The sequence below is a fragment of the Electrophorus electricus genome, chromosome 2 (genome assembly GCF_013358815.1).
Source record: "Electrophorus electricus isolate fEleEle1 chromosome 2, fEleEle1.pri, whole genome shotgun sequence".
NCBI lineage: Eukaryota > Metazoa > Chordata > Actinopteri > Gymnotiformes > Gymnotidae > Electrophorus > Electrophorus electricus.
In genome coordinates, this window is record NC_049536.1 from 2,237,449 (window position 1) to 2,250,800 (window position 13,352).

General features: G+C 46.0%; 1 protein-coding gene across 1 annotated transcript; it reads left to right on the top strand.

Moving 5' to 3' along the window:
- The first annotated feature begins 5,214 nt into the window (after nucleotides 1-5,214).
- On the top strand, nucleotides 5,215-9,892 carry eomesa (eomesodermin homolog a). Its single transcript, XM_035523332.1, has 6 exons — nucleotides 5,215-6,149; nucleotides 6,447-6,601; nucleotides 7,468-7,589; nucleotides 8,431-8,589; nucleotides 8,694-8,755; nucleotides 8,884-9,892. Exons 1-6 carry the CDS (start codon nucleotides 5,443-5,445, stop codon nucleotides 9,665-9,667), a joined length of 1,989 nt encoding a protein of 662 aa, XP_035379225.1. The 5' UTR covers nucleotides 5,215-5,442; the 3' UTR covers nucleotides 9,668-9,892.
- Nucleotides 9,893-13,352: the final 3,460 nt, after the last annotated feature.

The following is a 13,352-nucleotide window of genomic DNA, read 5'->3' on the forward strand; positions in this document are numbered from 1 at the left end:
AAACTGTCTCTAGTCTTGGTGTATTGTTTAACCCTTCGCTCGCCTTCACACCTCACATAAAGCTGCTCACTAACACTGCAGAGTTTCATCTTCACAATCTCGCTCATCTCCGTCACAGGCTCAGTGTCAGAGATGCAGAAACACTCGTCTGGATTATTGAAATTCCCCCTTCACTGGTCTCCCTTCAGAAACCGTAAACAGACTGCGGAGTTCTCACTCGTACCAAACGCTGGGAGCATACCGTTCCCATCATACAGCATTAACACTAGCTGCCCATTCATTTACACATACAATTCAAACTACTGCACACTATGTTCAAGGCCTTGCATGGGCTAGTCATTCCCCACAGCAGTTAAGCAGCTCTCAGCATATATCCCTCCGCACACACGTACACGCACACACAGGTCCTTTGGCACGGGCTTATTAGCTGTTCGGATACTTTCAAAAGACCTCCTTTCCTGCCGTGCCGATCCTGTCCTCCGGCCGTTCGGGGTCATCTCGGTCACTGTCGCGCTTTTATGGAAGGTCACGAAACACGATCCGAGCCGAAGTGTTTTAACTGGCGAACCCGAACTTTGGTCTCGTTTGAAATGAGTCAATGCGCAGCCGCGGTGTAAATCCTTTATCTCCAAACTAAATCTCCTTTATTTTATTTGCTCATTTTGATGCACAGCGCCGACACGCTCCTGGAGTGGTAGAATTTTACCCGTTACGACTAAAGTGTTGCGGGGGTTATTGTTTGCTTTATCGGGCTTTACGCCGCATGCACGCAGTCATCTGTGAAACCTAGCTGTAAATTATAATGATCCGTTGTGAAATAATTCAAATTAGCAGAAGGATCGTGTCTCTTCATATGATCTGTTTCTGAAATATTTTTAAAACTTGTTATTCTGAGCGAAAACTTCCTAAAGCTCTAACCTGCCTTTCCTCGTAGAGCAGACACTAGAGACGGATAAACAGTCATGTATTGATTACACTATCGGCCCTGCAGACATGGTTATGCATGCCGGGACTAACGAGGTGCTGGCAGTTGTATGGCGGTGAATACCGAGGCGTCCTCTGTCTGCACAGTCGCCTCGAGCCAAGCCACGCGCGACACGTCCTCACTAAGGAGCTATGATAGTGTGTAACATTAATGATATGATAGTGTGTAACATTTAGAGAGAGGAGCAGGGATCAGATATGTACTGCTACATCGTCTCTGCGCCTGTTCGTGTGGTGTGCACTGTTTGTCTGCGCTCGGGACCGACGGCCTGCTTGCCACGCGCATCAACGCGCTTCTGCTTCCACGATAAAACGACAGCAACGTCGCAACTTTGCAACCCAGACCTGTAGCTTTAGAAATGAGTTATACTAAAGAAAGATATGAATAATGATCTACACACACAAACAGGTATGGTAACTTTAAACAACACAAAAATCATCCGATGTTTTTAAAATTACGCTACAAGTCACTGAATAATTGAATAGGATGCGAGGAGATTTCTTTAGCAGACCGCGGAAATAGTGAGGGATTTCTGTCACGTTCTCTTTAGCGCTCAATCCGTGAAACTGGAGTCTGTTCACTGATCGAATTTTGAAATCCGGATATTTAAGTAATTTGATCTCGGTCACAAAATAACAGCCTAGTGGTGTTCAAATCCACACGTCGAATCCAAAGCGGTTCTGCGTCCTGTGATCCCTTGTAGCAGATTTAATGATTGATGATTAAAGGGTGGGTGGGAAGGGAACCCTGGAGAAGCTGGACTGAGGTTTGTGGTCTGATCTGGTAAGTACGAAGCATCGACACATTACGAGTTATTCGACTTGTTTTGTTCTAGTGTCACAGACTCCCCAAAATGTGGTGCCCGCGTTGCTCTGTTTGCTGTCCCTCTGGGAAAAGTCGGATATTTTAAATACTCACTCCCTTCTGGTTCCGCACTGCCTAAAAGCTTACTATTGATTTAGGGACGTACCGTTTCACCCCAGACCTCTTTCACCAGGCCTCTCTAGCGTGGCCTCTCCCTACAGGGCCAAGAGACAGAGAAATCAAAACCTTCCAGGAAGGCGGGGCGGCATTTCAAGTCAATCACAACATGAAGTGGACAATTACGGGTCCAGAGGTGTGTCGGGGGACAGCGCAGGCCTTCCGAGGCCACGGCAGACATCTTGCGGCTGCTCGCGGAGGTCCCAGACCGGAGAGGAGAACAGATTTTTAGTTCCTCTTCAGGCTGCCAGCCAATCAGTCTCCAGCAGAGACTGGGCCTCCCTTCTCTCTCTTTTCACAGATTTTTAGCCCCTTTTCCCCAAATTCTTCACACATCCCTGGCTCACACACATACAAGTGCATACACGCTGCCTGTGCTTACGCGCGCGCGCACACACACACACACACATACACACACAATATAACGTTAAACATTTAAAAAAAATCCATGAACATGCATATCTAAATATAAAACATATTAGCATTACATGTAACATACTCAAGATTAAATGCTGTTAGATACTGAGAATATTCTAGCATTGATCCCAACGTTAGTGTACTGTAGAAAGCTATTCAGCATTAAAATAACTGATTGGGCTGGAAATTTAACACTATGAATTTTAATTCTTATTTCTGTTATTGATAGTTATCGAATTTTTAAAAATCAACAGTAATAAAGTGTAAAATCCCAGACCCGTTTCTATATTGAATCGCGGTACGCTTATTTAAGTCTCTCTTCGTATTGCCATATTCGTCTAATCACTGCGAATCTCACACTCTAAAAACTACAAGACACTCGGGACCCGGGATCTGTCAGGTGAGAACGCATAATCATCCCCCCGCGCGCGCGTGTGAGCATACGCGCGCGCGAGTGCGCGTGTTTCTCTCAGGTTCTCCGCGTGCTGTGCATGCCATCAGTGGAGAACCAGGGACAACATACAGACAGACAGCAAATGTATTTCGTCCCATCGGCTTGCTAGAGTCGCGTTCATTAAGACGGGCTGTTAACCTATTAGTCTGTGCATGTGTGCTTTTCTTTTGGTATTGCTGTTTGACTGAGTGGGATGTTTAAAAGAGGATGACTTGCAGAATTAGGTATTAACATCAGCTGTCACCAGGGAGCGCTAGGCACGCACAGGCTGTCAGCAGCAGCGCCTCCGTGCCTGGCACAGGACGCACCCAGACCCGAGCTGCACAGCACTCCACTTACCGACAATACTGCTTACCGTCTATCCTTACTGCGTGCAGCTGAAACGAAGTGACTGACTAAAGGAATATATACTGTCTGGTTACATATACTCCCTGGATATTGTTCTGTTTCTTGGACACATGTTTAACATTTCGGAACAAATAAATATTATTTACCTTATGCCATCGAAACCTGTAACGTATACCTGGTTATGTGCTTTAAACTATTTCACATGAAACGAAAATTGTATGCATATTTATTTATTGATAAAAGCTTTGGATAAAATTGGTCAGCATTTTATTCCTAAAGCAGCACTTTTAAGGACGCTTAAAATAAGTCGTGGACCTCTGGATTATGCGTTTATCCTTAGTACTCTATAATTCTCACCACGTGTCCTGTCCAGACCGGTAAAGTGTGTTTGATGCGCTTTGAAATGTGTTTTTTCTTTTCTTGTTTTTTCCCCCACAATTGGTCAACACTATTTTAATAAGCCCGTGTTAATTCACCGAGCTGCTCCGTCCCGTACGATCACCGGCTCGCTCAGATGGGAAATAATTGGCGGTTCTCCCTCGGCTTTGACAGGGTGATGGGGGATTCGCCCCCGACTCTCCATTACCCCCCGTCTGATTGTCCAGACAATCCCGTCTTACCTTATGGCCTGATGCCATTCAATTGCTTTTGCATCTGTTGACTCGGGCTACTTTGTTCAGATGTTATGAAAGGGGGTGGTTCATTGTTCGTATCCGCAGGACCAAAGACTGCCTCATTATAAGCACACATGAGCGAGGCCAGCCTGTCGTTTCTGCTCGTGCCCACTGCAGAGATGTGGGCCTACGCGTGCTGGTAAAACTCGTGCAAAGTAGCGTCTTAAATGTTCGTTTATTTGTGTGCGCAGGTATGTGGTTATTATAACCCCGTGTGAGCTAAAGCAATACTTCTCCGAGGTGTCTTTTCTTCATAAGGAAACGCCTCTCATAAATACACACGCTGGACGTTTTCTTTTTTTCTCACTTTTTTTCGACCACAAGTAAACCCCGCAGGTGACGCGCGAGCTGACTGCCAAAGCCTCACGCCTCTTTTCTTTTTTTTCTTCAACGAAGTCACCTCGCGTGCTGGCTGAAAACAATGTCCACGATTTTGGCATGTGTCTCGTGCGTAGAGTATAACAGAAAAGCCCGACAAGGACGAGGAACAGACTGCAATCATTCAAACCCACACACAGCCTACAAAGTTATTTTATTTAACTTTATTTATTTATTTTTGATATCTGTAAAGCACTCTACTAATACAAGAACAACGAATATGCATGCGTGCGTTATTTTAACAGAACCGTGGAAGGTTTTTTTTTAAATTTATTCATTCATTTTTATTTTTGTCAACGAAAGTTTTGAAATATCACTCTCGAGGGCAATTAGCGCGTGAAGAGGAACTCTGACGCCGAGCACACGTGCTGAGTGATTGCCAGCGCTTTGTGATATTTACACAAAACCGTTTCAGTGTGGGCAACATTAAAATACACGTGCAGAAATACTGAGCTGGAGTAGCCCATTCCGCTTCTCGGACTACGAAACCCAAAGAAGTGATGGAAAGCGTTTTGTAATTGTCAGAGTGTGGTGAGTACTGGCTGTTGGCGTCGCATTGAGCTTTGCTGTATTTGCTTAATTGCGTTTGACCCGTGCGCACGGGGCAATCACAGTACTCGAGTCGTGTTGTCAGATCAGCCTAAACGGAGTCGTTAATTGTTTTGTTTTTCTCACAATTAATGTGGTGGGACGGTGTTAGCCACTTCAGAGTGTTTCTGAGGGGTTAAGGTCAGTGCTCGAATTAGCAGCCTCTCACGGTTTAATTAAATTTTGAAACGGGATTATTTTCAAACACGTGTATGGCCGGTGAATGAAACTATTGATCACCTTTATTCCTGATTAATGGCTGATGTAAAGTAAGTGCCAGCGTCCAATGGGCGCGCAGAGGCACGCGGCAAGGTGAATTCCACGAAAGCTCCTCCCATTCCGCCCGCGGCGCTTTTGGGGTGTGTAACGAGCTCCATATATAAGCGCCCTAGAACTGTTCTTTCAGCAGCAGATTATAGCAGAAGCCGAGAAAAATCCGGAGGTGTCGCTGAAAAGGTCAACCTTGGTTAGCGGCTAGGAGGCACACGCTCAAGTCTACAAGCGAGGCGCGTGTGCTGGTGTTGCGTCCTGGTGTGATCTGCCTGTCAGTTCATTTTTTTCTTTTCTTTTTCCCCCCCCATCTCTTTTGATTCTCACATACTTATCAATATTAAAGAATGCAGTTAGAGAGCATTCTCCCCAGCGCATCTATCAATCTCCCCAAGACTTTTTACAACCTCTCCTCGTCAGAAAGCACGTCCAACAGCCCGGGGTCAACGCAGATCGACTTTCAGGAGGTCGAGCAGGCGGAATCCGCACAAAATAGCGGCAACAAGAAATATCTAAGCAACGGGGGAAACGCGATGATGGGAGAGGGAGAGAGTGACAACTTTGCCGGGACTAAAAGCGCTCCAGACGTCAGAAAAACTTCCCCCGTTATCGGCGACGACGACCTCTCCAGCAGCCGCCGTTACAATATCGACGAACTTGGCAGTGATCGATATTTCATCTCTTCGACACAACCGAGCTCCGACGTGACAAATCCATGTTCTCTCTTTCCATACGGAGGACAGACCGGGACGGTGTATAGTGCCTCTAACGGGTCCAGGTACTCGACCTCTCTTCATTACGGTTCGGTTCTGCCGCCGACTGGTTTCTCGTCCGCTGTCTGTGCTGGCCGGAGCCAGTTTGCCCCCGGGTACCAGTTTGGACAGGGTCCGGGGTGTCTTTACCCCTCGTATCCGGGGGCAGGAGCTGCTATAGGCTCCATGTCCATGCCGGGGTCTGCTGCCGGCGCCAGGGCTCAGGTCTATCTCTGTAATCGACCGCTGTGGCTGAAGTTCCACCGCCATCAGACGGAGATGATCATCACCAAACAGGGCAGGTATGTTCTGCATCTCACCCACTCTGTCATTAAAACACATCACGTTTCTTCATTCAAACATGACCGTTATTGTTAACCACCGGTGGCTCTGTTTCTGCATTCAATTTGAAGATTCCACAATAAAGTTCGTCATTTTTTAAACATTTGAGTCTGATGGAGACCACAGAAGTTGTTGGGTTTAGACAGTGAAAGTTTGATGTATTTGTTTTTCTGTTTCAAACGCAAATATTAATTTGTCTTAACTTTATAAATTTTCTTGATGTGAGATTAACAGCTTGTATAAATCGCTTTATGCAGGCGAATGTTTCCGTTCCTGAGTTTCAACATAACCGGACTCAACCTCACCGCGCATTATAACGTGTTCGTGGAGATCGTTCTCGCGGACCCGAACCACTGGCGATTTCAAGGCGGAAAATGGGTGACGTGCGGGAAAGCGGACAACAACATGCAAGGTACGGGGGTCGCGTTCCCAGGTCTCAACACACGCCTGGGGAGTGAGCGCATTCTGGCAGGCCAGCTCTCAGACCAAAAGGATGCTCTCTATAGCCCGCCAGGCGTGCAGGTCGTGCTTAGAAATGCAGCAGAACTTTTTAAAAAGTCAAGAAAACGATAGACTAACATAATAACGTGCTCTAAAAACAGACATTTAAGATGGAGAAATGCGACCAGATGCAACACCGAAATTTAAACAAATGTAAATGCCCAGATGTAGTTCTCTGTCCGCACCTCATCCGATCCGTATTACTATTTTCGTTAAACTTAAATTAAAATTGCGCCTTTCCTTAGGAATGACAAGATACTCGCCGTGCTAGGATGGACTGCAAAAATGTTTTACAGCAGAACTGGCGCTTACTCTTAAATTTAAGGTCGAGGTACTGTTAGATGAAATTTTAAATGAAAATTAAAAGTTTCGTTTTGCGGCTGACGTTCTCGCAGAAGTGAATGAATTTTTGCTTGTAGTTGCTGTATGTATAATTGTATGTCATTTTTAAAAATAGATAAATGAATGCTTCCGACGAAATCTTTTATTTGCCTGAAAGTAAAATAAAATAAAAAGCTGTAAATTATATAATTACTGGGGTCGATAAAATGCGAATTCGATCGTGCCACAAACAGCGCACAACGGATACATAATACAGTCGTAATATGGACAGGTCGTAGTTTGAACATGTTTATCTGTATCTCCAAACGAGCAGAGCCCCTTCTGATGTCAGGCCTTTTTATTTCATGGTCTCTCTTTATTCGTTTCATTTCGGGAACGTTTGCATTTCTACGTGCTAATTTCGTGCGTGGTACCAACTTAATCGTCTCATTCAAGGCAACAAGATGTATGTACATCCGGAATCGCCGAATACGGGCGCGCACTGGATGCGACAAGAGATATCCTTCAGCAAGCTGAAACTCACAAACAACAAAGGCGCCAACAACAATAATACGCAGGTACACACACCCACACACACACACTCACTGTGTTTCTGAAACAGATTGTAATGATAGAGACCCCCCCCCCCACGTCATCAGTGGTGTGAAGCAACTTCTGTCAGTGTGAACTTTGTGGGAGAGGTTTGACTGCAGATGTGCAAATCAGTTTAATGAGTCTTTTTGCACTTATAAATTTGAAACATCCAGCCAAGTAGTCTCAAGGCAGAGCAAGATCTTAAGACGAGAGACAAAGAGAGAGACACACACATACATCCTGTGTGTTTGTGATTAAGATGTTCTCAACAGTTCAGAGCATGGGAGTAAACTAGTCTTTTAAAGCCGGCGCCTGTGGTGTTCAGCTGAAGGAACTGGAGTGGTGTTCAGGCTGATGTCTGCAGGCCCTCCTGCGTGCATGTGGGGGCCGCAGGCATGTGTGTGGGGCTGATGAAGAGGCCCTGCTCCATACACCAATGCCTCTGGTCTTCTGTGGTGGTTTGACACCTCCATGTGTATGTGTCTGACTCTGGCTTGCTGCATATAGCTCTTCTGCAGTGTTTGCACAATTACCAGCAGAGTGTGTGCTTGTGTGTATGTGTGCTTGTGCTTGTGTGCAGGGTGGGTGTATTTCTTTCTTTCTCTCTCTCTGTGTGTGTGTGTGTGTGTGTGCAGGGAGGGTGTATTTTTCTCTCTCTCTCTCTGTGTGTGTGTATGTCTGTTTTCCTGCATATAAAGGTCTATTTTAAGTTCATTTCACACTATGCTGAGCTACACTAGGTGTAAATGAATACTGTACATTAATATCCATGTGTAGTTACAAACTCTGCAGAAACACCATGTGTGGATGTGCGTGTGTGTCCAGATGATCGTCCTGCAGTCTCTGCATAAGTACCAGCCGAGGCTCCATATTGTCGAGGTGAGCGAGGACGGTGTGGAGGACATGAGCAGTGAAGCCAAGACCCAGACCTTCACTTTCCCTGAAAACCAGTTCATCGCGGTCACTGCCTACCAGAACACGGACGTAAGCGAAACGCCCCTCCACTTCCTGCTGAGAGCAGCTTCTGCTTTCTTGGGGTTTTATCCTTTTTTTTGGCTAATTTTTTGTTGTTTGTTTTGTTTGTCCAGATTACACAGCTGAAGATTGACCATAACCCTTTTGCCAAGGGCTTCAGAGATAATTATGATTCGTAAGTGTCCCACTGATGGGAAATGGGGGGGGGGGGGGATACTTTTCCAGAATAGAGTCTATACTGGTGCTTGATCTCTCTCTTTCTCTTTCTCTTTCTCTTTCTCTTTCTCTTTCTCTTTCTCTCAGGATGTACACTGCTCCAGAGAGTGACAGACTGACCCCATCCCCGACAGACTCCCCACGCTCACACCAGATCGTGCCGGGTGCGCGTTATGCCATGCAGCCTTTCTTCCAGGACCAGTTCGTCAACAGCCTTCCGCAGAACCACCGTCTGTACGGGGGTGGCGAGCGTGCCGTGCCCCAGACCAATGGGTTGCTCTCCCCTCAAGCCGACGACCCCGCCTCCGCCGCCTCTGCCCAGCGCTGGTTCGTCGGCCCCGTCCAGCAGGGCGGCGCCCCGGCCAAGCTGGACCTTTCGTACGACAGCGACTACTCGGCCTCAGGCCTGCTGCCCTACGGCATCAAACCGCTGCCCCTGCAGAGCCCCCACGCGCTGGGCTACTACCCCGACTCAGCAGCCTTTGCCTCCATGGCCGCGGCGGGCTGGGGTGGTGGCCGCGGCTCTTACCAGAGGAAGATGGCCACGGGCCTGCCCTGGTCGCCCAGGCCCAGTCCTCCCGCCTTCCCCGATGACCCCCTGGCTCCCAAGGACAAGCTGCAGGAAGAGGGCTCGACGGGCGCAGCGGGCACCAGCGGCGCCTGGGCCCTGGATACGCCACCTGGGCTGAAGCCTGTGGAGGCGGGCGACACTGCGGCCTACTCCATCACCTGCAAGAGACGCCGTCTGTCTCCCGGAGGCTCCAGCACGGACGCCTCCCCCACTATAAAATGCGAGGACCTGAGTGCAGAGGATTATGGGAAAGAGCAGCACAAAGGCCTGGGCTACTATGCCTTCTACACCAGCCCCTAAACTAACCTTCTGCTGAGACTCGCGCGCTCTCTTGCCCTCTCTCTTGAGCCCTTCTTTATGTTAAAGTGCTTTGTCCAGATTGAGTTTTTAAAAAAAAAAAAAATTTTATTTAAAATGTTTTTTAACTGCAGGTGCCAAAGCCTTGTGCTCCTCTGGTGTTTCTTCATTTTTGCTGATTTGTGAAAGATGGTGGAATTGGGGGTTTTCTTTTATCTTTTTAAAGCAACCCGCTGGTTTTGATCTTTTTTAAATATATATATATATATATATATATATATATATATATATATATATATATATATATATATATATATATATATATATATATATAAAAATTATAAATATACAAAATCGGTGTGATTTTCTTTTTCTTTCTTTTATTTAAAATCCTTCGGTTGTACAGTATTTGTGCACTTTAGATTGTGATGTATCTTGTACAAATTGTCTACATGGCACTGTTATGAAATGTGTAATAAAATGTGCTTTTCATAATGCGTTTCATGTCTGCATACATGCATACCAACAAAAATATCGAAGGCTGCGTTTACACAGACAACTTAATTTACGAATTATGACGACGTCGTGCCTATCAAACATAATTATTCAGAATAGACCCTGTTAGTTTGATTTCTCTAATTTTTTATTAATTTGGATAAAAATGACGAACATTTTCGCAGTTCTAAAGTAAACTTTGTAGTCTATTTAAAGGAGAATATTCTCACTTTCATGTACGCTTTGTTTAGTTGTTAACTTTATTCGTCTAATTCTAAACCCAGCCGACACAGAGTTTTATTTTTTGGTTATTTAAAGTAATTTCGTTGACGCTCCGGCTTCTGACCAAGGTTATTCGTTGACGCGTCGCTATTAAAAATAACTAACTAAATAAATGTCTCATTATAAAATACAGTATTCAATTACAAGCATATTTGGGTTGAAATGGCAAATCGGACTCTTTTATTCTCAGTCATCTTAAAAATGGGCTCAACCGGAAAATACTCTCAGATCCGTGGTGACGGTTGTGTCTGTCAGATTGGTAATTCTTTCATTTGGAAAGGTCCAGATAAACTCGACGCGTCTCCCCGTCCAACGATAACTGGTCCGAATAGCGAGGCGAGGCTGACTAATTCGGATGTATTGTGCTGAAGACGTGATTTCTCGCTATATCAAGGACACTTTACCCCATCTTAACGAAATCTATAAAAGAAATAGTTCCGACCTGATTGACAGGATATTGGCCACAGTCTTCTGCAGGAGAAAATGATCCTTCCAACAGCGACGCCCGCTTGTCTTAAGACCTTTATTCATTTAAATTTAAATGCGCTATTTAACTCTTTAAATTTTTATTAATTTCTTACCAAGGGCTTTTTCGTCCTCTGGTTTGTCGCATAGTGAGCAAATTTGTTTATGTAGCCAAGATGATGATTATATAAGGCTTTAGGTTCAAGAGTCCCATACCCGTTTACTCCCAGAGTGGGAGGAGAGCAGACGGGCGCTGCTCTGGCCGACACGGAAACAGAGGCTCGCTGTCTCCAAACCTTTACGCAGTTATCTGCACTTTTATTCCTGTGCTTTTACAGTGCGGTGTCAAACGCCCTGTGCAGGTCCAGAGCGGGTTAAAGGGCTGCTTCAGACAGCCGCCTTAAGCCGCCTCTCCGCTGTTAGACGTGCTCTCGGCTTTCCTCGTCACTAAATCCTATCCGAGCTGCATTGATGGCCCGGTATTTTTAAGTCTAATGAATTCTGTTGTCAGACTCCCTGACAGAAAGCGAAGACTCCGACTAACTCCAATTAACACCTTGTAATGATGGCGGCTTCCTGATTGCGCTGGCCTCCCTGGCTGGCTGTCGCGGGGAAGAAGCGCGGGGGAGGTGGGGGGTGTGCTATGGTTGGAGGGTGCGTAACGCGCGCGCACCGGATAAAATCGCCCCGCGTTCACCGCCCCTCGCGACAGAGAATCCTGTCTGAGCGTCTGTCCACACGCGAGGGCCCAGCGGTCAGCGCGAGGGGCGTTGCAGCATGCGCGGTGCGCCCGGGCCTCGCGCGAAACATCTGCAGGGGTGGTTTGGCAATGGCCATAGATAGATAGATAGATAGATAGATAGATAGATAGATAGATAGATAGATAGATAGATAGATAGAGAGAGAGGGAAAGAGAGAGAGAGAGAGAGAGAGAGAGAGAGAGAGAGAGAGAGAGAGAGAGAGAGATGTGACTCGAGTATGACTATGGAGACGATAGTTTCAGTGTTTATATCTTTAATATATCTAACTTTAAAGCTATTGAATGTGGAAGTGAACGGATTGGTCCCTCATAAAAGGCCGAGAGCTGCTGCAGACAGGCCGCGCTTGGCCTCACACGAGACCGACAGAAAGGCAGACATCCAGCTAGGGCTTCTGGTGGACTGGTGGGTTAACAGCAGAGCCAGGGATGGCTGCTTCACAGAAAGGCCGTACGCCGCGCTGAAATGCGCGGTAAAACGCTGCGAGCGGCCGTGGCGGCGGCCTCTGAGAAGATGCTTAACCGTTTAGCAAGAGGCTCGTACATTATAGCAGAAACGGCAGCGAGACGTGACAAAGGCGGACTAGCACCAAATGATTGTTACACTCGGAGACATTAGCACCCATTCATGCAAGAAGCACCGTTACCAACATTCCAGTTCGACATGCCAAAGGACCCCCAGTGTAAAGCAGAGAGACAGGCAAAGTGACAGAGAGCAACTGAAAGGCAGAGAGTGAGTGTGTGACAGAGACACAGCAAGAGAAAGAGAGGAAGAGAGAAAAAGACATACATATATATGTATGGAGAGATGGAGAGAGAGATGGAGAGAGCTTAACTGTACCAGTAGCGTGCAGTATTCATATTAATTCATATTATTACTATTCATATTACTGAATATTGTAAATGATGATGATGATGATGATGATTATCTTTCTGTTTTATTTACGTAATAATTACTTTAAAAAGAAATGAGCTAAATTAGACAGAGTAAAGGAAGATTTAACTAAACTTATTAAACTGAATATGGACCTCTCACCATCAAGGTACGTGCAGAGGCTAAATTAAAGTTGCAGTCTGGAAGGTCGATACACTTCTTAATCCCCCGTAAAATCCATCTTACTCTGTCTGCTTTATTTATTTATTTCCTTCCTTCTTTCCTTCATCTTCTCTGGAGAGGTGACAAAATATGTTGGATGGTTTACATTTGCTAGCTGAGCAGTTGTATCTTTATCAGTTCCACTGAAGTGAGAAAACTGTAACAATGAGAAGAATTTTGTGCATGCCTGTGTGTGTTTTGGTCTGGAGCTGTGCTGTTGCATGTAAGACCCAGAGAGAGAGAGAGAGAGAGAGAGAGAGAGAGAGAGAGAGAGAGAGAGAGAGAGAGAGAGAGAGAGAGAGAGAGAGAGAGAGAGAGAGAGAGAGAGAGAGAGAGAGAGAGAGAGAGAGAGAGAGAGAGAGAGAGAGAGAGAGAGAGAGAGAGAGAGAGTTCTTATTGATCTGACATGTCCTCGTAACAAGATAAGCGTGACAGATCCGGTGTTACTTTGAAAGAGGAAGCACACAGTGTGCAGGGTCTTGTCTACTCTCTCTCTCTCTCTCTCTCTCTCACTCCCTCTCTCTCTCTTGCTCCAACTCTCTCTCTTGCTCTCTCTCTCTTGCTCTCTCTCATCTATTTTCTGTCTTATCTCC

Bases quoted from the DNA above. Each gene is read 5' to 3' on its own strand.
- eomesa (XM_035523332.1), top strand. From the start codon at position 5,443: ATGCAGTTAGAGAGCATTCTCCCCAGCGCATCTATCAATCTCCCCAAG. The intron at 6,150-6,446 runs GTATGTTCTGCA...CGCTTTATGCAG, and splicing joins ATCATCACCAAACAGGGCAG to GCGAATGTTTCCGTTCCTGA. The intron at 7,590-8,430 runs GTACACACACCC...GTGTGTGTCCAG, and splicing joins CCAACAACAATAATACGCAG to ATGATCGTCCTGCAGTCTCT.